This window comes from Polistes fuscatus, unplaced genomic scaffold (genome assembly GCF_010416935.1).
Source record: "Polistes fuscatus isolate 324 unplaced genomic scaffold, CU_Pfus_HIC Scaffold2, whole genome shotgun sequence".
In the NCBI taxonomy this organism is placed as follows: Eukaryota; Metazoa; Arthropoda; class Insecta; order Hymenoptera; family Vespidae; genus Polistes; species Polistes fuscatus.
In genome coordinates, this window is record NW_025113096.1 from 13,952,100 (window position 1) to 13,979,110 (window position 27,011).

Sequence of the window (27,011 nt, forward strand, 5' to 3'; positions counted from 1 at the left end):
TGGTGTGAACCTTTGTGATAGTGAAGAATTAGCGGTGAACAGCGTGACAGAGAGTGTGTGTGCGAAACAGTATAGAAGAAGAAAAAATCATGAGCGACGTACGTAAAGCGCCTTCGGAATTTTTGGTATCGGAATTGAAGGAGAAGTTGGCAACTTTGGGACTTGCCACGACAGGTGTTAAAAGCGAGTTGATAGCCCGCCTTATGGAAGCTGATCCATCGGGAGATTGGGTAATAGGAGACAGTATTGCGAGGAGGGATGTCGAAGAAACGCGGAACACAACCGTAGCCGCGGTGAGTGAGAGTATAGATGAGCTTGCGCTTTTAAGACGAGAGATGGAAATCTTTCGAAAAGAGAAAGAGATAGCGGAACGAGAAGTAGAACTAGCGCGGAAGGAAATAGAGATCCTGCGAAGGACACAAAGTCCTGCTATTGGTCAGTCGTACGGGTTAGAAGAGGCGAACCGGCCACCTGCGCAAACGGAGATAAATAAATTATCTTTAAAAGCTGTTACTGAATTGATTGGATACTTTGAAGGGGAGGCAGATGAGTTTACAATATGGGAAGACCACGTAAACTACCTGCGTGACATGTATCATTTGACCGAAGACCAGGCGAAAGTGATGATCGTACAGCGTTTAAAGGGGCGAGCGTTAGAGTGGTTTAGATCGCGGAGAGAATACCTGCATCTCACAGTGGATGAACTTTTAGTTGAGTTGCGAAAAATGTTCCATCAGCGAATCAGCAAGATGACCTTGCGAACGAGGTTCCAGGAACGTGTTTGGAAGCGTGACGAGTCTTTTAGCGATTACTTCCATGAGAAGATCATATTAGCGAACCGGATAGAGATCGACGAGGAAGAAATGATCGAATTCGTCATCGCTGGGATACCAGATCAATCGCTACGAGATCAGGCAAGGGTGCATGGTCATAAAAGGAAGGAGTCCCTTCTGAGCGCGTTCGAGCATATATCGCTACAAGGACGCCCGCAACAGGCGAAGATGGATAACTCGACGACACATCGAAGCAACATAGACGCTAGTATTAGAAGAAAGATAAATAACGTATCAGATAACCGTTTGAGGTGCAAAAATTGCGGTGCGATAAGTCATCTTAGCGAGGAATGCCCATATAAGAGCAGAGGTACGAAGTGCTTCGAATGTAGAGAATTTGGTCATATCGCGGTTAATTGCCCTAGAAACCGTATTACTAACAAAGATTCATGTAATATCTCGCGATCGGTGCGTGGTAAGTATTACAAAGAAGTAGTAATCAATGGTCAGAAAATCGACGCGCTAATCGATACCGGAAGCGATATATCTCTAATGCGAGCCGCGCAATACATACAAATAGGATCGCCTAGATTGAAACCGAATGAGATCAGATTTCGTGGAATAGGCTCGGAGGAAAATAAAACGTTAGGGGAATTCTTTGCGGGTATTGAGATTGATGGTAATCAATATACCATTGAAATTTCCGTGGTACCCGATACATTGATGCAGCATGCTGTTTTGTTAGGAACTGATTTCTTAGATACGGTGGATATTAATATTAGAGAGGGAAAAATTGCAATTAGCAAACCGTCGGGAAGTGGGGAGAACAGCGAGGAAGTAGTCGAAATTTTAAAGATAGACTGTGTATATGATACGAATGAGCTAGATCTGTCGCACATTCCGTCGAGTGAGCATAAAAAATTGGTAGTAGACTTGATTAGTAACTATAATCCGGTGAAAGTGCGCGATGTTGGTGTTAAAATGAGTTTGATGCTAAAAGACGAAGAGCCAGTTTATCAGCGGCCAAGACGTTTACCTCCGTCGGAAAGGCAGGAGGTAGAGAATCACATCAGTGATTGGTTATCTAGCGGTATTATTCAACCATCGTTATCTGAGTACGCGAGTCCGGTTGTACTAGTAAAGAAAAAGGACGGTGGTACAAGGCTCTGCGTGGACTACCGAAAGATAAATAAGAAAATAGTGAAGGACCGTTATCCGCTTCCGTTGATCGACGATCAGTTGGACGCGCTTCAGAATGCAAATATTTTTAGTACGTTGGATTTGAAAAACGGGTTTTTCCATGTACCATTGGAACCGGAAAGCAGAAAATACACATCATTTATAGTTTGTGATGGGCAATACGAATTTTTATACGTGCCGTTTGGGTTATGCAATTCTCCCGCAGTTTTTCAAAAATTTATTAATGCTGCGTTCAGGGAATTGATCGGTAAAAAGATAGTATTAACATACATGGATGATTTAATAATACCCTCGAAAGACCGTGAGTCTGGAATAGAATATTTACAGGAGGTAATTCGAGTGGCCGGACAATTTGGGCTAAACATTAAGTGGTCGAAGTGTCGTTTCCTTGAATCACAGGTGGAATTTTTAGGACATGTGATTGGGAACGGAAGGATTAGGCCGTCGAGAGGGAAAACGGAGGCGGTCATGAAGTTCCCACAACCTTCGAGCGTAAAGCAAATTCAAAGTTTTCTGGGACTAACGGGGTTCTTTAGAAAGTTTATAGCTAATTACTCCCTAATCGCGCGGCCATTAACGGATCTACTAAAAGCGGATGTAAAATTTGAGTTCGGGGAGAAGCAAAAAGAAGCAGTAGAGCAGTTGAAGCGAGCCTTAAGCAATAAACCAGTGTTGAACATATATAGGGTTGGAGCCGAAACAGAACTACATACTGACGCGTCTATGTACGGATATGGCGCAATCTTATTGCAGCGCGACGAAAACAATGATAAATTTCATCCGATCTATTATGCGAGTGGTAAGACTACATCGACTGAGGCGAAATACACTAGTTACGAGCTCGAAGTGTTAGCAATAATAAAAGCGTTACGGAAGTTTAGAATTTATCTGTTGGGTATACCGTTTAAGATAGTAACTGATTGTCAGGCATTTTCGATGACTATGAATAAAAAGGATTTATGTGTGAGAGTGGCTCGGTGGGCTTTGTTATTGGAAGAGTTCCAATATGAGATAGAGCATAGACCAGGTAAAAGTATGTTGCATGTCGATGCGTTGAGTCGGAATCCATTGCCGACCAGCATGGTAATAGATGAAAGCGATGAGAGTGTGAATGTGAGGATTGGTAGGGCGCAGCGTAGCGATAACGAACTTAGGAAGTTTTTCGAATTGGCGCAGCGAGATGAGCTTAATGATTATAAGATTAGGTATGGCCTATTGTTTAAACAAGACGAAGGGGAAATGCGATTAATTGTACCGAAATCAATGATCACCGAAATAATTAGGCGTGTTCACGAAAATGGGCATTTCTCGGCGGCAAAAACGGAAACGTTAGTGAAACGGAATTATTGGTTCCAGAATATGCGTTCAAAAATTGAAAAGGTTGTACGTACTTGTGTGAGTTGTATTTTAGCAGAACGAAAACAGGGTAAACAGGAAGGATTCCTTAATCCTATTGAAAAGGGCAGCATACCGCTGGACGTATATCACATAGATCATCTGGGACCGCTAAATTCGACGAAGAAAAATTATAGACATATCTTAGTGGTAGTAGATGCTTTTTCTAAGTTTGTGTGGTTGTACGCGGTTCGGTCAACAAATACAGCCGAAACTCTAGATAGGCTTCGAAAGCAGGCGGCGATATTCGGAAACCCGAGAAGGATCATATCGGACCGCGGCACCGCCTTTACTGCGCGTGAGTTTGAGGAGTATTGTAAAGAAGAAGGTATTGAGCACGTAAAAATTACAACCGGTGTGCCTAGGGGAAATGGGCAAGTTGAAAGGATAAACAGAACCCTTATTCCTGTTCTTACCAAGTTAGCGGCGCCAAAACCCCAAGACTGGTACAAATATTTGGGAAGGGCACAACAGTGCTTAAATGCCGTTCCAAATCGCAGCACAGGGACGTCCGCTTTCAACGTCCTTTTTGGAGTGCATATGAGAGTAAGAAATGATCCACAAATTCGAGAAATTATAGAGACCGAGTGGCTACGGGAGTTTCAAAAAGATCGCGATGAACTCAGAGATGCTGTTCGAGACCAGTTGCAGAAAGTGCAGCGGGAAAATATAAAAACATATAACAAACGACGAAAGGAAGCAAAACGATATAACGAGGATGACTTGGTGGCAATCAAGCGAACGCAATTGGCACCAGGCTTGAAGCTGGCATCGAAATACTTGGGTCCGTATCAGATAATAAAAGCCTTGCGTAATGATCGATATGTGGTGCGTAAGGTAGGCGAATCGGAGGGCCCTTTACAAACTTCTACATCGGCGGATCACATGAAACCGTGGGTCGAAAGTATAAACGTCGGATTGAGTGATAGTGAGTCGAGTGACGATTAGTGATTATTGTGGCAGACGTGTAAATGGATATGAGTAAATGGAATTGATGCGAATGAATGAATGTGAAACGAAACGGTATCTGAGGACAGATACCGCTGCAGAATGGCCGAGTGTAGGAGACGGTAAGCGTCGCCGTCTTATCTTTTGGGTTTACTGACAAAGACGCTAGTTTGTTAGTATAGGGCGATAGGTATTGGTTAGATTTTAAGTAACCTGATACAACGGACGAAATAAAGGACGGTGTGAATGCGACGAATGAATGCACGAGCGACAAAAGAGTAGTGAGTATTGAGCGTTGTAAGAGAGAGGATCTGCGTTTTGTAATAACGATTAGAAATTATAATAAAACTGTTTTTCCTATTAAAAATCCTACATATTAGTTAATTATTTTGGTTTGTAAAAAATTCTTTTCTATTCTCGAAAATTTTACTGCTAATACCAGTATACTAAAAAATTGGATTTAATTGTAAGATATAAGAGTAACTCAATCATTTTCTCATGAATTTCTTTTTTGTAGGCAAGTAAGATCAATAAAGAGAATGTAACTGACAAAAAGTAAATATTTATTATGAGTTAGGCGACATAGTTATTATTATAATAAAAATATCATAGCACGCACTCTCTCTCTCTCTCTCTCTCTCTCTCTCTCTCTCTCTAATAATACATAGACACATCTATGACGTTTAGGGTTGTAAGGAATTTGTGGAATTTGGAGCTTCGTACGAAAGAGACTAACATATGTAAAATGACTCAGTTATCTTAGAAAAGGAGCTGAATCAAAAAAAGAAAGAAAGAAAGAAAGAAAAGAGACATACATATTCATGGAATTAGCACAATGTCACGTTCCGTTTTTAAAACACATGCTAGGAAATCTGTCTTTAGTTTAGCTTGAACAAGAAAGTCATCGATATTAAAATTATTACTCGATGAAATAAAATAAAATTTAGTTGTTGCTAAATTTTCTATCCAATTTTATTAAAAGAATTAAAGAATATTATTTAATTATTTATTTCCTGTAATTTTTGTGTTGTTCTTCCTTTGTTTAAAACAAATAAATTTATGTAAGGGAATTAAATTATTGACCGTTAAACGAAAATGAAGACTGGCAAAATATAATTTATCTGAAAGGTTAAATTCTACAAGTAAATATTTGTTATTTATTTATTTTCTGTAATTAGTTAATTTTTTTCTTCCTCTTATTGAAACAAATCGAGTTATATAAGTGAATATAATTGTTGGTCGTTAAACGAATATGGAGGCTGAAAAATAGCAACAATGTCGTTGTGACAATTCATCAATAAGATCGAAGGCTGCAGGAAGAGAGGAGAGATCAGAGCGTAACCGTAGCAGAGGATGTAACATTGAACTTAACTCGGTAATAACCTCCGGTTAATGGTCAAACCAAATGTGAAGTTGAGCGTTGTAGGTTTTGAAGTATGCATTATCACTTTAAGATATCAACGTATCTACGTCCTACGTGTTTTAGCATCTACGTCTTAATTTACATAATTACGAAATTTCGAACTAACTTCATAATAAACTTTCAGTTCAAATAATTTGAATAGTTTTATGCAACATAATGATCCATAAATACACGAGTCGTCGAGTGGTGAATGGTACATAAAATAATTTAGAATACTTGATATTCAAAATTAAGAAATATCCGTATCTCTTGGCATCTTTTTTTCGGGTGAACAAGAATCAGTACCAGAAGAGAGTAGGAAGAGTGATCAAATTATTCATTATTATGAATGATTATGACCGATGGCCAAAGAGCAATGATGAAAGTAACTTACAAAATCATTCTGATTAATTTTTCACTTATTGCTGGTTCATATAAATGAAAATATATTTTAGTTTTTCTTTTTTTAAAAATACTTGCTCGTAAATAAATTCTTTTTTGATTTGTTCCTTCTCATTCTATTACTCACTCGTTACTGTGTCTTCGTGTTGCACAAAAAGAAGAGAGAGAGAGAGAGAGAGAGAGGAAAATAAATCGTTTATGTTACCGAACGGGTTTTACTGATCACGTTTATAAACCATTTGATTTTTAGCGTCAATTTCTTTTTTTTTCCTCTTTTATTTACGCTTGAAACGAGCCACGAATCATGAAACTTCATCAGGTTGAGAACATCGACCACTTCTGTTTATTTTTCCGAGAGAGCATGAACTTCCGTTTCCGTCGATCGTGTGCCAATAAACTCAGATCTATCTCCATCACCTTTTGCTTCGAAATAGAATACTTTTTATCGATGTTCACTTTAATGCATGTACTATTGTTTTCTATTTCCAACCAAATGAATTATTAACGAATTAATTTGCAATCTTTTTTTGCATATAGTATTAGAAGCATTTCTAATCAACTTGTTATTAAAGTGTTAATTAACATTCGTAAGTAATTTAATGAATTAATGTATGTATATTCTGAATTCATTATTTATAAACCTATTTATTTTGAATAAATAAATTTATAAGAAAACACTCTTGCAACTTTTCTTGCAATTTTAATCAATTTGGAAACAAGATGCTAATTAACAAAGATAATAAGTGAATTGAAAAATATTCTTTATAATTTATGTTAATATATTTATTTATTAATATTGAACGAATAGATTTGTCAATAACCGTAATTATTTTTATGGGATTGATTAGCTCATTAAAACGACGCGAAACTGACGAGAATAACGATTTAATTGTTATTATTGTATTAAAGGATGGTTTGGATAGTTTGTTTGGTATAGAAACAGAAATTTCCAATCAACGAATCGAATCGTTTAATCTTTGTAATAGCTCGATATTCCATTCGCAAAGTTTTAATCAATTATTGTCTTTGACATTCGGATATATTGTCGTTTGCAGAATGGCAGATAATCATTTATCTTCTTGTCTTTAAAGATTTATAGATTAATCCGTTCCATAAATTTTGTCTTTTGATATTTTAACATGTAAATTATTTATTTTGCTACTGATATTGATATTTCTTTTGTTATTTTCTTTTCTTATTTTGTTATTATTATCGTTAATATTATTGAAAGAAGCGATCGAAAAATATTTCTAAACATGAAAGATAGTAGAAAAACGAAAAACGATTTGTACATTTGTTTTACTAGAAAATTTTTCGTTATTTATTTGTTGTTTTGTTAGCATTTCTTTTTTTAACCTTCGATAAAAAAATTTGTATTCGACGACAAACGAAAAATTTCGTTTCTAAGTAAAAAGTACCAATGAAAAACGAAAGGGTTCGTTAATTATGAAAGATTTCAAAGCGCCTTCCTCGTTAACGTAATTTCGTTCGTCCTTCTCTCTACATTTCTTTTTATTTTCCTTTTTCTCAAATTTTATTTTTTCGTATTTTTGTAATTTCTTCATTTTTTCTCCTTTTTTTTCTTTTTTCATAAACACGCCAACGTGGCAGCCCACAGGAAGGTTTTAATTGGAAACTAAATTGAGCTTGGTAATAATTAATAAGACGAATTGCGAGGAAAAAAACATTTTTTGGATATTCTTTTGAAAATGCGTTGAGTTCTTAAGTTAATAAATAAAAAAGAAACAACAACAAAGAAATGAAAGAAAAAAATTCTTTTCACTTTTTGATGGATTCGCGTGCGAAACGAATGGAAAGAGACAAACAATTGGGAATATCATTTAATTTTCTTAATTTAAAATGATATAAAAATGTTAACACTTTACCGACCGTTAGCCTATTGATAGGTTATTTTTTTGCCGACGCTTACCGAACAAAAATTTATTATTCAGCTTTTTGTCGTCGACCGATAGCTTATTTATCGGTTGACATAGCGATAAACAGTCATTATCATTACATGAACTTTAATTTGTTATTAGAATCTTATTACTATCTTATTAAAATCTGTTATAAGAATCTTTTAGAAGAATCTGAGGCTGAGCAGCCAGTCGGACGAGCGTATGCTGTTGAAAACCGGTCGGTAAAGTATTAATATTAAATGATATATTCTAAAAAACACTTACCGAAGCTACAAGCCAGTAAGATAGCTATCAGTATTATCTTCATGACGATTATAACTCGTGTATAAAAATGTTTCGAAATTTTGCGGATCGATTTGATCGACTTCTTTAAATGATGATGTAAAAATTTTATAGAAAAGAACAAAAAAAAGAAAAAGAAAAAGAAGAAGATTAAGAAATAGAATATAATGATGAAGAAAATTTCACTTATTAAAATCACTAATAACAATTAGACAAAACACCGCGATGACAACAGAATTTTAAGAAAGGAATGATTCGATCGAAGACGTAACCTCGTGGTTGGTTGAAAATTGACATTGATATCGTAAGCTGTAGTGGGGGAGATCAAATGATCCCATTCGATCGGCACGTGGTTCTTCGTGCACTGTCACCTTTTTCTACCCTCCGTTTATTTTATACCTGAATACAACAGTTCGACCCGACCAGCTGTGTCAGCAGGTGTCAATATTTACCTCGACCTTTGCATGAAATGAAAATCCTACTTTTTTTACATTTATATATATACAAATATAAACACACATCACATATATGTGTGCATCCACTTCTTCTTTCCTTTTTAAATTTACTTTCCCTCTTGCTTTTATCTTTTCACTTTCCGAAGGGTAGAGATCCTCGGGTTTATCAAAGATATGTTTTAATAGAGTCGAAATAAACGAACAATGTAAATTCTTGATTATTATCGTTTTTTTCTCAAGTTTGACATTTGCTATGTTCTTCTTTAAACCAAAAGAAGAACAAAAAACACAAATAACTGATAATCTTTTACCCCTCTCTTCTTTTTTCTTTACAAAAAAACAATGTATAGAAACATCAATTATAAAAGGGGATGAAATTTTTGGCGGGAATTTAAATAATTAAACGAACGATATTTTGCGAGAATGAAAACTTTGAATGCTAACTTCTCTCACCCCGACGAATATGAATAAATAATGCGAATAATAAAGTTCATTATTTGTGGTACACTTAATTTAATTTTATTATTATTATTATTATTATTATTATTGTTATTAGGATATATCCGAAAAATAAGTCTGTCGCGAAAGACCCGAGTATGACGACTGTTTCTATTCGTTCGTTCTCTCAAGCGCGAGGACAGGGAGAAGAGTGCTACTGCTTCTTTCCCCTGCCCCTCTTCCCAACCTTCCCCATCATCATCCTCCACCTCATCCACCAACTCGTCGTTCTCCTCCTCCTCCTCCTCCTCCTCTTCTTCTTCATCTTTTTTTCTCTCTTTTCTCTCTACCGTTCTAACCCAGTCAAACTCCTCCGACGATTTTCCTCTCTTCTCTTTTTCTCTTGTTCTCTTCGAGCTCATGGAGGAGGATCGTTGATATTTTTGTACATACATACGAACTTAGTATACTAGAGGCCAAACTCGTGAACGTTATCATTACTTCGAGAGGTATATCAAAGAAAATGAGAATGAAAGAGAAATTAAACAGACTTTGTCTAACTTTCGTTAGTTTGAATTTGGTTCGAGTCCATTAATCAATTTAAACATTAGAAGATAAATGAATGAAAAAAGAAAGATAGAAAGAAAGAAAGTCTGATAGAAAAATCGTTTGATCGAATATCAGATGTAGTTTTTTTTCTGAGAACTCATCGATAACCGTTTTTATCTTAATTCTTCTTGCCGACGTCCTTGTCAAAGTTAATACTGCTAATTCCTGATAAAATATGGCCTCGAGGGGATAACTGAGAGTTTTATTAATACCTTTATTATTACAATCTACTGCAGACCGGTTATCTTCCAGATGCGTTAACATACAAATTATTTCGACTGTGGTAGAAGATTTTTTTTAATCAGATTTTTATAGATATAAAATTGCATTTTTGATATTACTGCTATCGATTACTATGATTAATAATAATAATAATAATTTTTAAATATAAATATGTGAAACATATTAAATGAAAATTATATTCGTAGAAGCTTTTAATGGCAAAATAAATGTCTATTTCTATTCAAGTCCCATAATTCTAATTGTTTTATATAAAAATATGAATTATATCATATAAACATCCGCAGTCGAATTATAATATAATAATTTGTGTTTGACGTTTTTCGAATATGTAAAATATTTAAGTACTTTCGATTGATCATACAGGTAACGATAACTATATTACTATCTTCTACAATAATGTGTATACGTACACATATGTATATGTGTATGTGTCATGCACAGAGGACAACTCTTTCTGCAATTGGTCATTAGCCCTTGTCTAATGGCACGACCATTAGGAGGATTCGGTCGATGTTCGAATCAAAGAGAGATAACTGGTAGATTCGAAAGCCATAAACGATGATGCTAATCGCTCGGTGAGCCGTTAGTAATTAACTTCGTCCTCCGTTTCACATTGCATTACTCGATTAAATCCTATTGTGAGCTATATTCTAATTTCTCGTTTGCCACGAGACTAAAAATATTGCTCGTTTAATTGGATTTACTTAAATTCTTCAAGACTACCATGATTTTATTCATAAATATACAAATGAATACCTAAATCACTTATCCTATGTAAAATAATGTTCACTCTTTTAACTAGTAAAATTATCAAGAATTTCGAAAAATAAATATTAACAGTTTTCGATCAAATTTATCAAAACATGAACTTCCATAAATTCTCTCTCTTTATCTTTTTTGTATTTTTATTTATTTATTATTTTTCTTGTTAACGAATTCCGTTCAATCATTTAATGTAACATGTAAATAGTAAAAAGAATAAAAAAATATGGAACGAAAGATTAATATTTTTTTATGACTTTATCGTAAAAATACGATGATGTTTGCAATATTTATTTTCAAGCTATCTTCCCATCGTAGCAAAATCAACATATATGTATATTCTATCTCTTTCTCTGGATAGTTGCTATGGGATTTGTTAACGATAGGTTCACGGTAACGATTTTGAACGAGAAGTGGCCTCAGGGATTTTACTCTTTGGCCCTGGACTTTACGCGAGTTTCTCTATCAATATTGAATTAGAACGATATTAATTACTTCGCTTTATAATGTCCACTCTAGCGAATACTAACAACACGCCTTTACACTAAACTCATATTTATACATATGTATCCGATGATAATGATGATGATGATAATGATGACGACGACTTATTGTTGATTTTGTTACAGAATTGGTAAAAAAATTCTAAATTAATTTAAAAATACTAATTATTTTTTTCTGAAACTTTATAAGTAAAATTAATTTACTTATAAAGATTCAAATTGTCACGAGCGTAGGTTTTAATTTTACAATCTAATTTCCATTGTAATTTTTCGCCTACCTTGTTATTTGGATATTTCTTACAAGTATTGTCCAACGTAGTCGCTGTAAACGATGTTCTGATATGCGATAGAATATTCAGTATTCGAATTAATAGGAAGACACAACTTTACAGATGAAAAAATTTTCGTATGTTAGAATACTAACAATTTTTGTTGCATTTTGATCATTTTATAGCTTATAGAGTATTCCTTGTTTCATTTCAACACTTGATACTACACGTTTCCTTTTCGATGATATTACATGTGAGTTTTAAATACGGATGATATCAATTTCGTACTAAATCAATAAGATAGATATAATATTGTATTTATGAAGCAGAGCTTTTCAAACTTTTTCACTCAGTGACCTTTCTTATTCGTGCAAATATTTTCACGACCCTAAATATAGACTTTATGCTATATTCTTTCACTATCATAAATTCGCAGACATATTATATAAGTGTAGTATTATTAATCTTATTTATAATTTAATTTTCGTTCATTGCGTGTCCAAAAATATTTTAGATTTGCTAAAATTTCTGTAATTTTCAAGTTTAATTACGCGACCTCATATGGGGTCGTCAGGGTTATGACCCACATACTTTGAGAAGCCTAGAATGAAGGATATACTACGTTTGGATTATTTGGTTTGATAGTAGATTATACAACCAGGAAAGGGTATATGCAGTGTTAATATACTAGATTTTCGGATACTGAAGATTCCACTGCATATAAATAGTGGTTTGGTATTGATCTAATATCATAAGATTATTATCAATATTTATTTATTTATTTCACTGATCAAGTAATAATCACATAAAGCTGATAAAGTAAAATCCCGTTTCTTTTTTTCCTTTTTTTTTGTTTTCGGTAAATCGAGTTGTTTGTGTATTTGTAATGTTATATTTACAAGTATATAGCTCTTTTCCATTTGACGAAAGTTCTTTTACAATATTGTGTTTCTCCTTAAACGTTAAATGTATGTATATATACATAAATATATGTATATTATATATTATATATTATAATATTTATATATACATGTATATATTTATATATATATATACATGTATATATGTATGTATATATGTAATATACATGTATGTATTTATATATATATATATGTATATATAAATATACATGTAACGTACGTGTTATCTTCTACAATTGGCGCTCGAAAAGAATTGGTGAGAGTCGTGTAGAAAATATCGAGTTTTCTTCAATGATTCTCAGAGTCAATTCAATTATCAATAATATTTAAATGTTTATAAATGATTTAGTTGAGCTAGAGTTGAGCGCTATCTATTGAAACGCATTTTTATCCTTTTTTCTTTTTCTTTTATTTTCTTCCGGCGTAAGAAAATGATTATTGTACCCAAAACCCCGTGTGTAATGAAATTTTCTCCAGAAAAAAAAAATATATATATATTATATATATATAAAAAAAAAAGAAAGAGAGGAAAAGAATAATAATTACACAAAAAACGAAACAAAATACTCTAGTTAACAATAAATTATTAAATATCTATTCACAGGTGGTATGTATAGGCTAATCGTTATTACTATCAACGTTTTAACGTAATCCCCTTTCTTTCTTTTTTTATCTTTCTCTCGCTTCTTTATCATTAATCAGCTACTAACGTCATTTACGACTATCATTAGATAAGACACACGTACGCACGTAATTACCCACACACGTACAGCACCAGGACTTTTTCTAATTTACGGCACGTTTGCTTGTTTTCTTTATCTATCTTTTTATTTATTTATTTTTTTTTTAAATGAATACGAATCTTATTTGGAAGCACGACGACGATGACAACGACGACGACCGATATAATATAAATGATAAATGAGATTTTATTATAAATATTAGTCTCTCTTTTTATCTACGGCAACGAGGTAACTTTACGTCATCCTGCTTCCAAATATCTCGTTTACGTCGTCTTTAATGACACTTTTATATTATATTTTATTTTATTTTTTCTTCATTTTCTTCGTCTTCTTCTTCCTTTTTTCGGCCGTTTGTGTTTTATTTTATTTTTTATTTCTTTTTTGAAATTTCGTCCTTTCATGCACAGCAGTGAGTATTTTTCATGGATATGCGCATGAGTATGTATCCGGAGTCACATGAAATAACGTTTGAAAAGCTTAGATTTTTTTTTTCAAACGTCATTCCAATGTAAAAAGCTACAAGTTATAGTCCGTGTTTTGTATGTGTAATTACATTAAGTAACTTTTCGGCCGTTTTAATTGATTGTATCGAAGTTTCAATCGCCTAAGAATATTTCTTTCTTTACTTTTTTTTTTTTCTCCGTTTCTTCGTCGCCATACACACACATATATAATATATAAATTCTAAGTCAGCGAAGACACGTCGTGAAGCTCGAAGATAATACAAAATAAAACAAAAATATTCAACAATAACAATAAGAAGTAAACAGAACCGAAACAAAAAGAAAAGATGTATGGATTTGAGTATATAGAATTAAAAATCTTTATTTGATCGATTTGAAAAATTATATACTCGATCACGCTTGAAATGTTCACTAAATGACGTTAATTAATTTTAATAGTTTTATTAGCTTCAACGTACGCGCGTTTCAACTTGCTGTAATTTTTTTCCCCCTTTTCTTCTTCTTTTTTTTTTCCAATATTTCTTTCGTTGCAAATACTATACACAACAAATAGCGCATTTTTAATCTACGATAGATTAACTAACATTATAACATTTCGGTGTACAGAATAATGACTTTCTTATTTCATTTTCATTTGTTTGTTTGTTTTTCTGTGTTTTTACCTTCATTTTGTTTTCTTTTTGTTTTGTTTATATCTTTATATATACACCTATATTTGTATTAGAACGCAACACTATTTGTCGTCGCTAATTATTATCGTTTTTAAATGTGCTACGATTTTTTCTGCTTCTGCATTTTATTAATTTGTTTACTCTTTTTTTTTGCTTAGCTTTCTTTTTTCTTCTTCTTCTCCTTTGTTTTCTTAGTTATTTGTAGGATGATTTCTCATTCATTTACGTTTTTACTTAATTTCGTGTCTTGTTTCACACTCGCATTTCAAAAGCAAACACAACATAGCAACAGGCACACATTTATTCACTCTCTATCTTTCTCTCTTTCTTTTTTTTCTCTCTGATTTTTTCTATCTTTCTTTCTCTTTTAGTTTGATTTCATAGAAAAAAAAAATCTGAAAGAAGATAAGAAAGTTATTATGTACGGCAACCACACAGTAGAGTCCTTAGAAAAATGGAGGGGAGAGAATCTTATGCGAGAGGATACGAGGTATGACCATGAACTCTGTTGATTCGGATATTATTATTATTATTATCATTATCATTATTATTATATTTATTTTAATATTATTCTTATTCTTATTAATATTATTATTATTATTATTATTTTTCTTCTTATTATTATTCTTATTATTATTAATTATTATTATTATTAATATTATCAAACGGAGATTAAAAAATGTGATTTCCAATGATAGAAAAACGTACGAAGTGTGACATTTGCTATCTAGTTTTGATTGGCTGACAATTTAACTTTATTTTTCTTCCTCATTTATTCTTTTTTTAATATTTCTTCTTCCCTTTTTTCTTGTTTCTAGGTCTTTTTATAAATAGTTAAATCCGTTCACAGTTTGCTCGTAAATAAATTTCTTCTCAAAGAAAAAATTTTCAAATTATTATTATTTTATTTGTTCGTATTAGATTTTACGTATGCGTGTTAAATAATTTTAACCACAAATAACAAGATCGTGCCGAATAGAAATTCCGATTTATTGAAATACAATCGGAATCAGTATTTTTAAATATTCCAAAAGTTGGATGATATTTGAAAAATAAATTGATTTTTATTGCGCGCGAGAATTAAAACATATTTGTTATACGAAGATATTTATATACGTATATAAATATGTATTAAGCTATTCGCGATTTCGTCAATCTATTCGAATATTCTCAAGTAATTACCGTTAATTTTGTTGTTATATCACTGAACATACACTTCGTGTAATCATAGAAAATATATAGCAACGATACTTTATTGTAATCTAAAACGATTTCGATTTATGGTTATTATTATTTTTCTTTTATTCTTACCTTTATTTTATATTTTTCTGTCAATTATTAAAAAGACAAATAAAAAACACGTGTTCGTCTATCTGTCTCTATCTCGATTAATTATCCTACCATTCTCTCCCTCTCTTTCTATCATTTTCTCACAGTCATTCAACCCTCCCACATGTTTCCTATATGCTATTTACAAACGCGACTATTTTTTTTTGTTTAACTAACGTTCGCTTTGTTTTTAATTTTCTTTTTTCTCTTTCTCTCTCGCTCTCATACGTACACCATCAACAATCTTTCTTTCTCGCTTTCGTTCTTTCATTTAGCTAAAATATTTGTGAATTATTTTATATGTATATTTAATAATATCGAGTGTTTGTGTAAGTGTGTATGTGTATAATTCGCACTTCTCTATCTCTTTCTTTCTTTCTTTCTTTCTTTCTTTCTTTCTTTCTCTCTCTCTCTCTCCCTCTTTCTCTCTCGTTGTTAGAACTATGACCGATCACATGAACATTTTCATTTCGAAAGCAGAAAGACGAGTTTCTTTTGATCGTTGAATCAAGTCTCTCCCATTCTTTTTCTGTTTTTCTTCTGTGTTTTATTATATTTTATTGCAGATTCATTTTGATCGGTCCGTCATCTTCGTTGAATGAGTCGAGATCCGAGTTTATAAGGGGGGAGATGGCCGATAGAGAGGATTTCCTCTTATGGGAAGCACGTGGGCTTCTGAATTGAACACCCAATCGTTTAGATTAATGAGATCATCGTCGCTGAATAAAAGGTAGAGATACTGCAACAGATAAACAGACAAATAATTAAAACAAATAAATACAACAAAAAATATAAATCAATTTTTTTTTTATGACAATTTATTTTTATCCTATTAAATGGGGTCGCTGTAATCCATGATTAAAAATAAAAAAAGGAAATGTTACATAAGCGAAGGGTCGTAAATTTTTGTATAGAAATGTTGGTGATATTTTACTACGTGAAAGAGATTTGCGTTTAATATAAGAGATCATTGTAATCGTGCATATTATTTTGTACGAGTATTAAGTTATTTATAATTTTGATACATTTTTGTAATATTTTTAGACAAAAATTGTTCATCCTACTATTGATAAAAAATAAATGTTTTATTTACTCTTCGAACAAATTGAAAAATTATTTGATTGAATTGTAAGTAGAACAATTTCGTTCGGTGAGTTTGAAAGTTTTTTAAGAGTTATTTTAGCTTATCTCGAGTATGTGACGTATAAATTATGAATATACTATATGAAGGCTTTCAAAATATTATGAACGTCTTCTTCAGCTGTTACCGATTATAGTTGACTTTTACCGGCAGCCAGCTTCGGAAATGTTTATAAGAAAGGAAAAAAAAAAAAATTAGCAGAGAAGTAAAAACGACTATAAGTTGGTCCTTATATCGGCGTTTAATCTTTAAACGAAGTATTAGGGCAAACAAGTGGTATCCATTTGCACGACTTTTTCTTTTTATCTTCCTTTCTCTTTCGTAATTCCTCTTTCATCAAATTTCTTTTTTAGCTTCGTACTATCTCGATCATAAAACCGAAAGAAATTTCGAATCGAGATATCGTTTTATCGGTCTATAAAATTTGTACAACTTTAAATAAATAACTTTGAAAAGTCAGAAAAAGAGAGAGAGAGAGAGAGAAATAGAGAGGAAACATTATAAAAATTACGTTATAAGAACTTTTCAAATGAAAAATTATTCCCGTAAAGCTTTCATTCATTTTCTTGAAGTTAAAAGATAAAAGATGTATATTCGTCTTTTAATTTATGAACGATAAAAATAATGAAAAGTTCAATAATAAGAGAATCGCCGAGTACAAATAGAAATGATAATTAAACGTATTGCATTGGATTGAATTGATTGTAAATAAATAATAAGTGATAAGTTGATTTTGGTAATAAATTTACCTTTAACGTTTCAGCGAAGAAGTAACTTTGTTGAACGTCATCTTTGGGAGAGTTGGCTAAGTAAACATTGTGAAGTCCTGTGAATCCTCCTGGGACTCGACAATGTTTTTCTAATGCTTGAACGGCTTCCCAGCCCCATTCACGATATTTTGGATCTTTTGTCAATCGCCACATAACGAAATATGATTCGAATGTCTGAAAACGATGAAAAAGGTTTACAAGAGCTATACTACACAACATTTTATTTTGATAACACGCATCGAGTGTTTACAGAATTTCAAAAGTTCGATCAGATGTTTCGAAAACTTCAATTATTTTTGTTTCCTCGAAAGGAGAAGAAGAATGATCGATAAAAAAAGTAATAAAAAGTAAAATTCGATGGGGCTGACATATTTTTGTTTGTATTTTATTGTAAAAAGAAAAAAAGAAAGAAATGTATTCACCTCAGGTCGTAGAATATAATATTTTTCGCCTGTCTTCAAACTCCTCGCCTCGTTCCCTTCAATAAAATGAAAAGCTTCTGGACCAAGTTTCGTCACACTTCTGTCGTAGGATTCGTGACAGGTGTTGGTCAAGCCTGCGGCTATGCCCATGTACTTATCCGACACATCGTTCTCTAACGTTTTTGCTCCCAATGCGAACATGCCACCTGTCGAGTATAATATAGCTTTCTTAAGTATACATATATATATAAAAAGAAGATTAAGAATAAAAGGAATAAAAATTATAATTAAATTCAACTCACCGGCAAAACAAGCTAAGTGACCCATTTTGTGTTCAGGTCTGTCATACTTCAAATCCGATACATAAAGTAGTTTACCGGGTGATGTCTTGATCATGTGTTCGCTTATAGCAGCGATTGCCTCGTCGTACATTTCACGAGCTTCTGTGTCGGCTTTTCCTGATTGGATCCAAGCTTTTAAAAGATACTCGTAGAAACTGTCACCTAATCCTCCTAGCGACATGTGATCTGAAATTACATATTATTAAATAAATGTTCATTTTGATAAGACCAATTCTATTAAAATTTATATTACGAGTGCAATTTTTTATCTTATTTTTTTTCTATGGACCTATAAATGTATATTCCTTCTTTAAAAGATATCAAATATATCATGAATGGATCACACGAGATTCGATGTTCAAACCATTTGAATCGTTTTATAGAAAGCATGAGATTCCATTTCCAAAGAAAACCATGTCCTTTCTTCTCCTACCTACGAGTGATCGAAATTTGCATTTATAGAAGTACCCATAACATTACTTTTTATATGCTCCATCAACGGCTATGGGTAATTCAACAGAATCCTCTAACTTTACTTCCTTTGTTTTGTGTTTCTATTTTCCATATAGGCGAAAATTCGTTAGAGACCATTCAAAGTAAATTATAAAATCAAAAAGTAATTTGTATCACTTTTCTTAATTAAATTTCTTGATTTTCTACCTCCTGGACAATAAAACGAATTTTTCTAATTATGCAGAATGTTCTGTAACTGGTGGTAAAAACAAGCAGGGATGATTCTGTACGAAAAACTAATCGATCAAAATTATTTATATTTTTTTTTTTATATATATAATATTATACTTATTATTAACTGAGATCCATACAAGGTTATATTATAATTCGAATTATTAATTAATAGTTCATAACACGATTTAATAATTTATAATTGAATGTTACAATTGACAATATAATGTTATAGTCATATATCGAGGAATAAAAATAAAATTTAAAAATAAAAATAAACAGAAAAAGATTATTCTCGTTAGAAAAACGATACCTAACATAAGATTCGCGTATTGTTGAATATAAATTTCGAATGAATGGTGAATTTTTTATTCAAGAATTTATGCTAAATAAAATTCCAATTAAATATTTGATTATTTTCGGTTTCAAAATTTGTCAGATTTGAATGAATTTCCGATAGATTGGAAAAAAAAAAGTTCTGACTCGAAAGAAGAATTGTAACTTGTTTCTATTAATTAATCTTATTAAGTTTTATATTTCTCGAATAACATATGCGACGAGTCATACGTGAATCATTAAAGAAAAGAAGAAACGTTTCCGGAACTCGTAGAAGTAGTCGTTTTCAAGCGGCCGAGTAACGAATTCAAATGAAATTCTCAGAGCGTGGTTGTGAAAAATGTACGATGGTTTGGAAAAAAGCCAAAGTCGAATACAACTTTGCTAACCACTAAAGACGTTTCCTTTCCTTTTACCGTGGAAGTAAATTTCTTTTTTTATCTACACAAATGTGGCTACAAATTTTGAATTCTTTATTTTAAAAAAAAAAGAAAACAAGAGAAAAGGAATAGGAAATGAAGAAAGACAAATGGATGGTTCATTTTGATAACGCGAAATAATTCATTCGAGAGAATAATTATTCATAGTATCGTTAATAAAATCACACGTCGTCTTTCGAAAGAGAAATCGAGATATGGCGGTGGTGGTGCGCCACATAAGCCGTATACTCAAAGTAAACGTCTACGAAAAAGAAGAAAAAGAAAAAAAAAGGTCTTTTAAGAATGATCTATGTAGGTTTGAGAAAATCGTTGAAGCCGACGTACGATGTTACCAAAGTAGCAAGAAAAATAGGAATCCTTCTTCTTCGGTGAATAGGAATGAAAAAGAAGAGAGATACTTTTGATAAATGTGATATTCAACTTCTTCGAAATGTGATGTCATGTTTGAACTAACGTTAAGAGTTGCAAAGAAAATACAAAAAGAAAAAAAAGAAAAACAAAATTATTACAATTCTTTTCATGAATGTTCGTTGAACAATGAAAAATGACAAAAAAACTTTTTATGTTCGCGAATTTCAAAACAAAACCTAAAAAAATGATTAAGTGATGTTTTTGCTTCAACTTATGATGTCACATTTGAAGTAACGTGAAATGTTAAAAAGGTAGAGTTCAAGTGAAATTATTAAAATTCTTTTTGCGAACGTTTTATGAAAAATTAAAAATGCACAAAAATCGACTTCATATGGTTATAAATGTAGGTACAATCGTAAAAAATAAAATAAAATAAAATAAAATAAAATAAAATATTGCCATACAGAAATAAGACAAAGATAGTAAAGTTTTTGATAGTAAACTTACGTTGACCCCATTTTCCAGTTCTCGGATGAATGTAATTTGGATAGAGACCCTTCGGCTTTTCGAGGTTTTTCAGCACCTTCCTCACGTTCTCGACTTTGGTCTTGAAGATGGGATTCCCGGTAATGTCACTGAGGTAAGTGAATTCCAAATGCATCGTTCCGATTTCCGACAAAATGCTGCATCCACTACTTGCCCAACCATAATTCTTACTGGCCTATAGAATAAATATACTTTATTTAATGAACCATACGAGACAATTGAAAGATTATTTAAGAAAACTTATTACACAAAGTAACCAAGGAAAAGAAAAAAAAAGAGAAAAGTAATCAGAAGGAAGGAAAATTAGTAGAACAACCCCTTCGAAAACATGAAAATGTGAAGGAGGTAAGAAAGAGATCGACCTTATCGACACTTACTCTTTCAACCTTTTTCTTTCCAACTCTCCTCGCCCTTTGGGCATCATCATTATCCGTTCTAATTAAGAATTTGCATATTAATCGCGAGCCGGCACTTAGGAGGACGTGACTCGACGAAAATCGTTTCAATTAAACTGCCCATACCACGTAAGAAAAAAGAAAGGCCAATGGTATCGGTGGTGTTGGTTGTTCAGGGTAGAATCTTTCGCGAACTCACCAAGATTTTTTGCGATTCTAAACCGAGCGTGCGCGCCGCGCATAAAGAAAAGAAGAAAAAGAAAGAGAGAGAGAGAGAGAGAGAGAGAGAGAAAATAGAGAAAGAAAAGGGTAGAGAGTTCTTTTGTCCTCACCGAAACGAGATCACCGAGGCGTTCTCTGATTTATCAATTAAGTTAACCCGATTTTATAACGGCTCGTTCTTTTTTTATTATCTTTCATCGTTTGTGAGATACGAATCAATTTTTATATACTTTTTATCATTACACACTAAATATAATAATAAAAGTAATAATAAAAATTTAATAATGAAAATTTATGAAAAATTAATACAATAACAATAATTTACTATAATTATGATTCAAAAGAAATTATTGTTAAAATTAGTTTATCTTTTATTTAATTTACTCATATGTAATGTAAATTAGTGAGTTAGAAGTATAAGAAAAAAAAAGAAGAAGAAGAAGAAGAGGATAAAAGGGAAGCGAATAACCCAAAATAATAGATAATGCGAATTAGGGTGTAAATTCAGGATGGGGAACGTGACGGGCAAAGAAAATTACGCGGCAGATTTGGCAGGAGTCTTAGTGGATACCAACGAAAAGCGTTACTTACACCGGTGTGGAGGTTGATGAGGGAATGAGGAATTCCGGTATCCGTTTGGAAGGCTGGTAACATCCGTTCACCGAGCTGGGCTGCCTTATCCCGGAACATTACGTCTCCCGTGAGAGCGTAACAAGCCAAAAGACTTCCCATAAAACGAATGTTCGTCTCGAATAACGATATCTCTGAGTTCTGGAAAAAGAAAAAAAGAGATCAGATTATATTTCAGATTAGATGTTAATAAAAAAAAAAGAAAAATAGAAAAGAAGTATTCAAGATTAATTAACGATTGAACACAGTCATATAAGCGTATATCTTCTAATCATATGTATGCGAATACAACTAACAATTGAATTTGAAAATAAAAAAAAATTAAAAGAGAGTTAGTAAATCGACAAAATAGTTATTTTTTAAATAGTTAGACTTCTTAATTAATTAATTATCGATTTTCTTTAATGTAAAACTTTAAATAGAAAGTTAAACGTTAAGAATAACTCGAAAGTGACTTTAAATCGATGAAACGATGATCGACTATGAAGTTTCTTAACAAGTAAGAAAAAAGAGAAGGGATGTAATTTCTAAGAGAAAGAGAAAAAGAGAAATGAAAAAGTAAAACAAGAAGAAAAAGGTCGATTAGATTTGCTCCCGAAAGAAAACTTTATCGGCTCGCTAGTTGGCACGCTCTGCAAACTGGCGAAGCGGTCTGCTCTTTGTGGTCTTGCAATCACGTTAATAGGGTGCTTTCCTTGAAAGTATCAAGGATGTGCTACTAATCGTGCTCAAGTACCGCTTATTATTTTGATACCGTTTCTTTTTTATTTACACTTTTTTCTTTACCCTTTTTCGTTTTCATTTTTAATTATTTTTAACGTTAATCTTTCTTTCCTTCATATTTTTATTTTTGTTTTTATTTTTTAAGTACTCGTACACGTCCTTTGATTATTATTATTATTATTATTATTATTATTATTATTATTATTATTATTATTATTATTATAGTAAATGTTTGTATTAAATATATTAAAAGTACCATGTTAATTTGTTACTTAACTACTTGGATATATAATTGGAGTAGTTTAACGAAACGAGTTACCGAGTACGGTTAGCGAGTACAATAAATTTTTTCTCTTATTTTATCTATCTATCATTCCATCTATTTATTTCTCGATCTATCTATTTATCTATATATTTTATATCTATCCTTTTCTATCTTCTCTCACCTTTGGTATTCTCTTCGTTATGTTTGCGTTTATAGTGCATTGTTTTACGACGGGGCTCTTCCTTTCCTCATTTGCTCATTAGTCAACGACGTTTCTCTCTCGCGTGAAAATTATTCTACTCCCTATTTTCCAGCCTCTTTCTCTTCGAGTTTTAATATTAATCGCGAAGAAGAGCCAAGACTTTTATCGCTTTTCTTAATTAATTTTGGTTATCTGCGTTACTTGATTTTTTTACTCGTTTTTTCTTCAAAATCTTATATTTATGTCTCTTTCCTTCTCTTTTTTTATCTTCCGAATCGTTTGATCACAATTTATTTCTATCTAGTATTTAATTCGATAAGAATTCATTCCATTAGTATCTAATTGCCATAATTAATAATATACTTCTATAGCAATTATTAACAAGTAACAATTAGTTCTTGACAAATTCGTTTATTTCATTTATTTCTTATTCGTATTTTTTCTTTTCTCGAAACACAAAAATCAATTATTAGTTAACGTTATCGTATTTATAATCAATAACTGAAATTAAGTTATAATTTATTATATATATTTTTTTAGACTAAGTCCGATCCTTTTTAATCTGATCATGGATGAAATAATCAAGGAGGTGAAAACAGCTGGAGAAAGAGTTAAGCTAGGAAAAGAAAATATAAAAATAATATATTACGCCGAGAGACGATGCAGTTATTATATCAGAAGATAAAGATGATCTGCAAAGGATGTTATACAAATTCAAAAAAACGATAGGAAAGCTTAATATGACTATTTCGGTACAGAAAACCGAATCATTCACCATCTCCAAGGAGCCCAAACGATGCAAGTTAGCAATATACAATCAAAGTGTCAACCAAGTAATGCGATTTAAATACCTAAGTTCGATCATTACGAGTGACAGAAATCTACAAGAGGAGGTAAGAGACCAAACAACCAAAGCCTCCATAATCTCTGGATACCTCAGAAATATTATATGGAGAATATCAAAAGCAAGATACGAATATCAAAAGATTATGAATATACAAAACTTGTATCAGACCGATAATGACCTACGCGGCAGAGACAAGGGCAGAGTCCACGATAACAAAACGTATCCTGAGAACTAAAGAAATGAAAACGTTACGAGCTATAACAGGGAACTCACTAGGAGACAGAAGAAGAAACAAAGAGATAAAAAAATAATGTAAGACCCAAGATGTGGTAAGGTGGATAAGAAGGAGGAGAAGAAAGTGGTGAGACCATGTAGACAGGACGAACGACAGTAGGCTGCCGAAAGTGGCAAAAACAGGAAAAATAGGGACAACAAGACCACCTGGAAGACCTCTAAAACGGTGGCATGAAAGCTGGACATCATCGTCGCAGGAACAACAAACGCCCTGAAAAGAACTATATAGCTAAAATATAACATTCTAATAAAAAGAAGAAGAAAAGAGAGAAGAAGATATTTTTTTAGGAAATTAAAACATTTCTTACAAGCAGTTGAATAAATTTTACTTTGCTAGCGTTTATTAAAAGTAGGATTTAGGTTATTGACCGGTTGATTAAAAAATTAGCTCTACCTACTTAAACGTTATTGTTCAACATTAAATTTTTTATTCCTTTCTTATTTTGTTAGTCTTAATAATATTATTTTTGCAACATATGAACACAAAATCTTAATTGGCTTTGTAGATAAAAACTATTTGATTTCGTTGAATCAATTTAGTGTCTAATAATTGAATGATTTAAACCCTTTGATAATTACTAAAGGCGTATATATCCATGCGCCTGCCATAGTCATCAATATCTATGAAAGACGTTTATTTACACTCTCTCTCACTTATTCAGTAATGTATACGAAAAACGTAGATATACGGCTAATAAAATTTGTGATTGAAAAGCATTTTTCAGTCTCGTTGATATCGATGGCTTTGAGTTTGAATGCGCCGCAGTTAAAGGGTTAAAACATGCTCTCAACGTAAGGTTGAAAGCAACGTCATTAAAACGACACGACGAGTTGACGACGATGAAGGGTCCTTTAACCATCGGATTTCTTTCCAGTTCCTCGTTAAAGTCGAGCTATGGTTTCTAGATGTTACGCTTATGTCGTTCGAGGGGACCCCTTTTTTAAAACATATGTAATATTTTTTTTTATCCCTATCAGTTTACTTTTCCTCTCAACAACTTTTTTTCTGTTTTTCCTAATAATTTTCGTTAATCGTCCAACCTTGCAGTTTATTCAATTAAATAATAAAAAAATACTCAAAATTATACAAAAAATGACAGACGTGACAGAAATTACTTGAGAAGATTATCTTTTAAAATCCTGTAAAGTATCTTCTTTTTGTTTTTTCTTGGATAATAAAAGGGCCACCAAGGAAGGGTCTTTTTCCTTGAAGGTTTTACGAATATCCTAGTGTTAATTGCAATGCAACACGTGTGTCGATCGAAGCTGTCGCTGCTAAAACGAGCGACAAGCTGGCCGTAAATAAACATCAAGGACGATAAGCACGGGTGCAAATTAGAGGTAAGCGTGATAATGTAGCGAATCGGGTCATCGATCTCATGTCCAAACCACGACCGGCCCGTATCGGAACGTTTGTTTAAACTCACACGTCCGAAATTGCTTGCGAAATACTAACTATTTCAAGTTCTTTTTTTTTTTTTATAAACAAGTCAATCATTTTACTATACATAATAAATCTATGCAACAATACACGCATAGATATTTTCTCTTGTATTTTTATTTACTTAATTATTTTTACAATGACGGCGAAATTTGTGAATTTGTTTGTTTTAAATATTAATCAAAGAAAAATGTAATATTTTGTTCTTTTTATCTACTTGAAATTTTTATTGTATATGGCATTGTTTGATTTGCGTTATACGTGACATTTTTTATTTTTAAATCATTTTCATCGATGAGTATATCGAAAATCTTGGATAATTGTTTTCCTGGATTAATTTTTTTCTTTTTCGAGACGATACAAAATTTGTTTTTTGCCTATTCGAAATAATTTTAATAAATTATTGTATTGTACTATATATGCATATTAGTATAATTTTTAAATAATTCTCATTTATTTTTCCAAGATAGTTTACGGTATCAGCAATATTATCTTCAGCTAGAGTTTTTCTTCTATGAGGAAATATTTAAAATGTATATGTACTACGATAAATGTTTAGAGAAGATATTACACGAGAACTGTTTTCCGTAATACGCTTCGACGATTTTCGTAACGATCACTTCAACTATTCCTCGACATAGAAAAAGAGAGAAAAAGATAAAAGAAACAAACTTTTTCGTAGTTGTTATGAAAATTACATTTGAAATGATTTAAAACTGTTAACTGTATTTGATGAGTATACTCATCATAAAGGGATGACAATTCTTTTTGTTATACTATATTATTTAAGAAATACTATGTTAGTAGAGAGAAAGAGTTTATTATATTAAAATATAATATTAAAATATTATATTGGATTATATATATAGAGAGAAAAAATTTCTTCGTATTTTTTCAGTAAATGACTTTAAGATCGCATAACTCTAGTCATGTTAATTGGACCTGTCAGCATTTGCATGTATTCGAAATATTACATATTACAGAGTAATTAAAAATAAAAGTTGTAATAATTGTTATTCCAGCCAGATGTTATTGCTTCTTTAAAATAAATGAAAATAAAGAAGAAATTCTCGATTTTCATTACCAAAAAAGGACAGAATGAGACTAACAAGATAAAATTAGTTCATCAAACACGAAGAAACTTTATACCCGAGTCAATATTATATTTTATTTATATATTACAATACGTATTATAGTTAAAGCATTAATTATATAGAATAATAATAAATATACT

At 32.0% G+C, this 27,011-nt stretch overlaps 2 protein-coding genes across 6 annotated transcripts in view; both read right to left on the reverse strand.

The window, feature by feature from the left end:
* Positions 1-9,420, reverse strand: part of LOC122516209 (xaa-Pro aminopeptidase 1) — a 36,160-nt gene extending 26,740 nt beyond the window's left edge. For both annotated transcript variants that reach the window (XM_043633840.1, XM_043633841.1), the window contains exon 1: positions 8,304-9,420. In XM_043633840.1, the coding sequence (XP_043489775.1) occupies positions 8,304-8,346 (43 nt within the window). In that variant the 5' untranslated portion in view covers positions 8,347-9,420. The remainder of the gene's footprint in view (positions 1-8,303) is intronic.
* A 6,716-nt stretch (positions 9,421-16,136) lies between these two features.
* Positions 16,137-27,011, reverse strand: part of LOC122516467 (mannosyl-oligosaccharide 1,2-alpha-mannosidase IA) — a 308,019-nt gene continuing 297,144 nt past the window's right edge. For all 4 annotated transcript variants that reach the window (XM_043634292.1, XM_043634291.1, XM_043634290.1 and 1 more), the window contains 6 exons: positions 21,967-22,146; positions 20,720-20,933; positions 18,363-18,587; positions 18,061-18,266; positions 17,618-17,812; positions 16,137-16,466 (listed from right to left, as the gene is read on the reverse strand). In XM_043634292.1, coding sequence (XP_043490227.1) covers positions 16,344-16,466; positions 17,618-17,812; positions 18,061-18,266; positions 18,363-18,587; positions 20,720-20,933; positions 21,967-22,146 — 1,143 coding nt within the window. In that variant the 3' untranslated portion in view covers positions 16,137-16,343. The remainder of the gene's footprint in view (positions 16,467-17,617; positions 17,813-18,060; positions 18,267-18,362; positions 18,588-20,719; positions 20,934-21,966; positions 22,147-27,011) is intronic.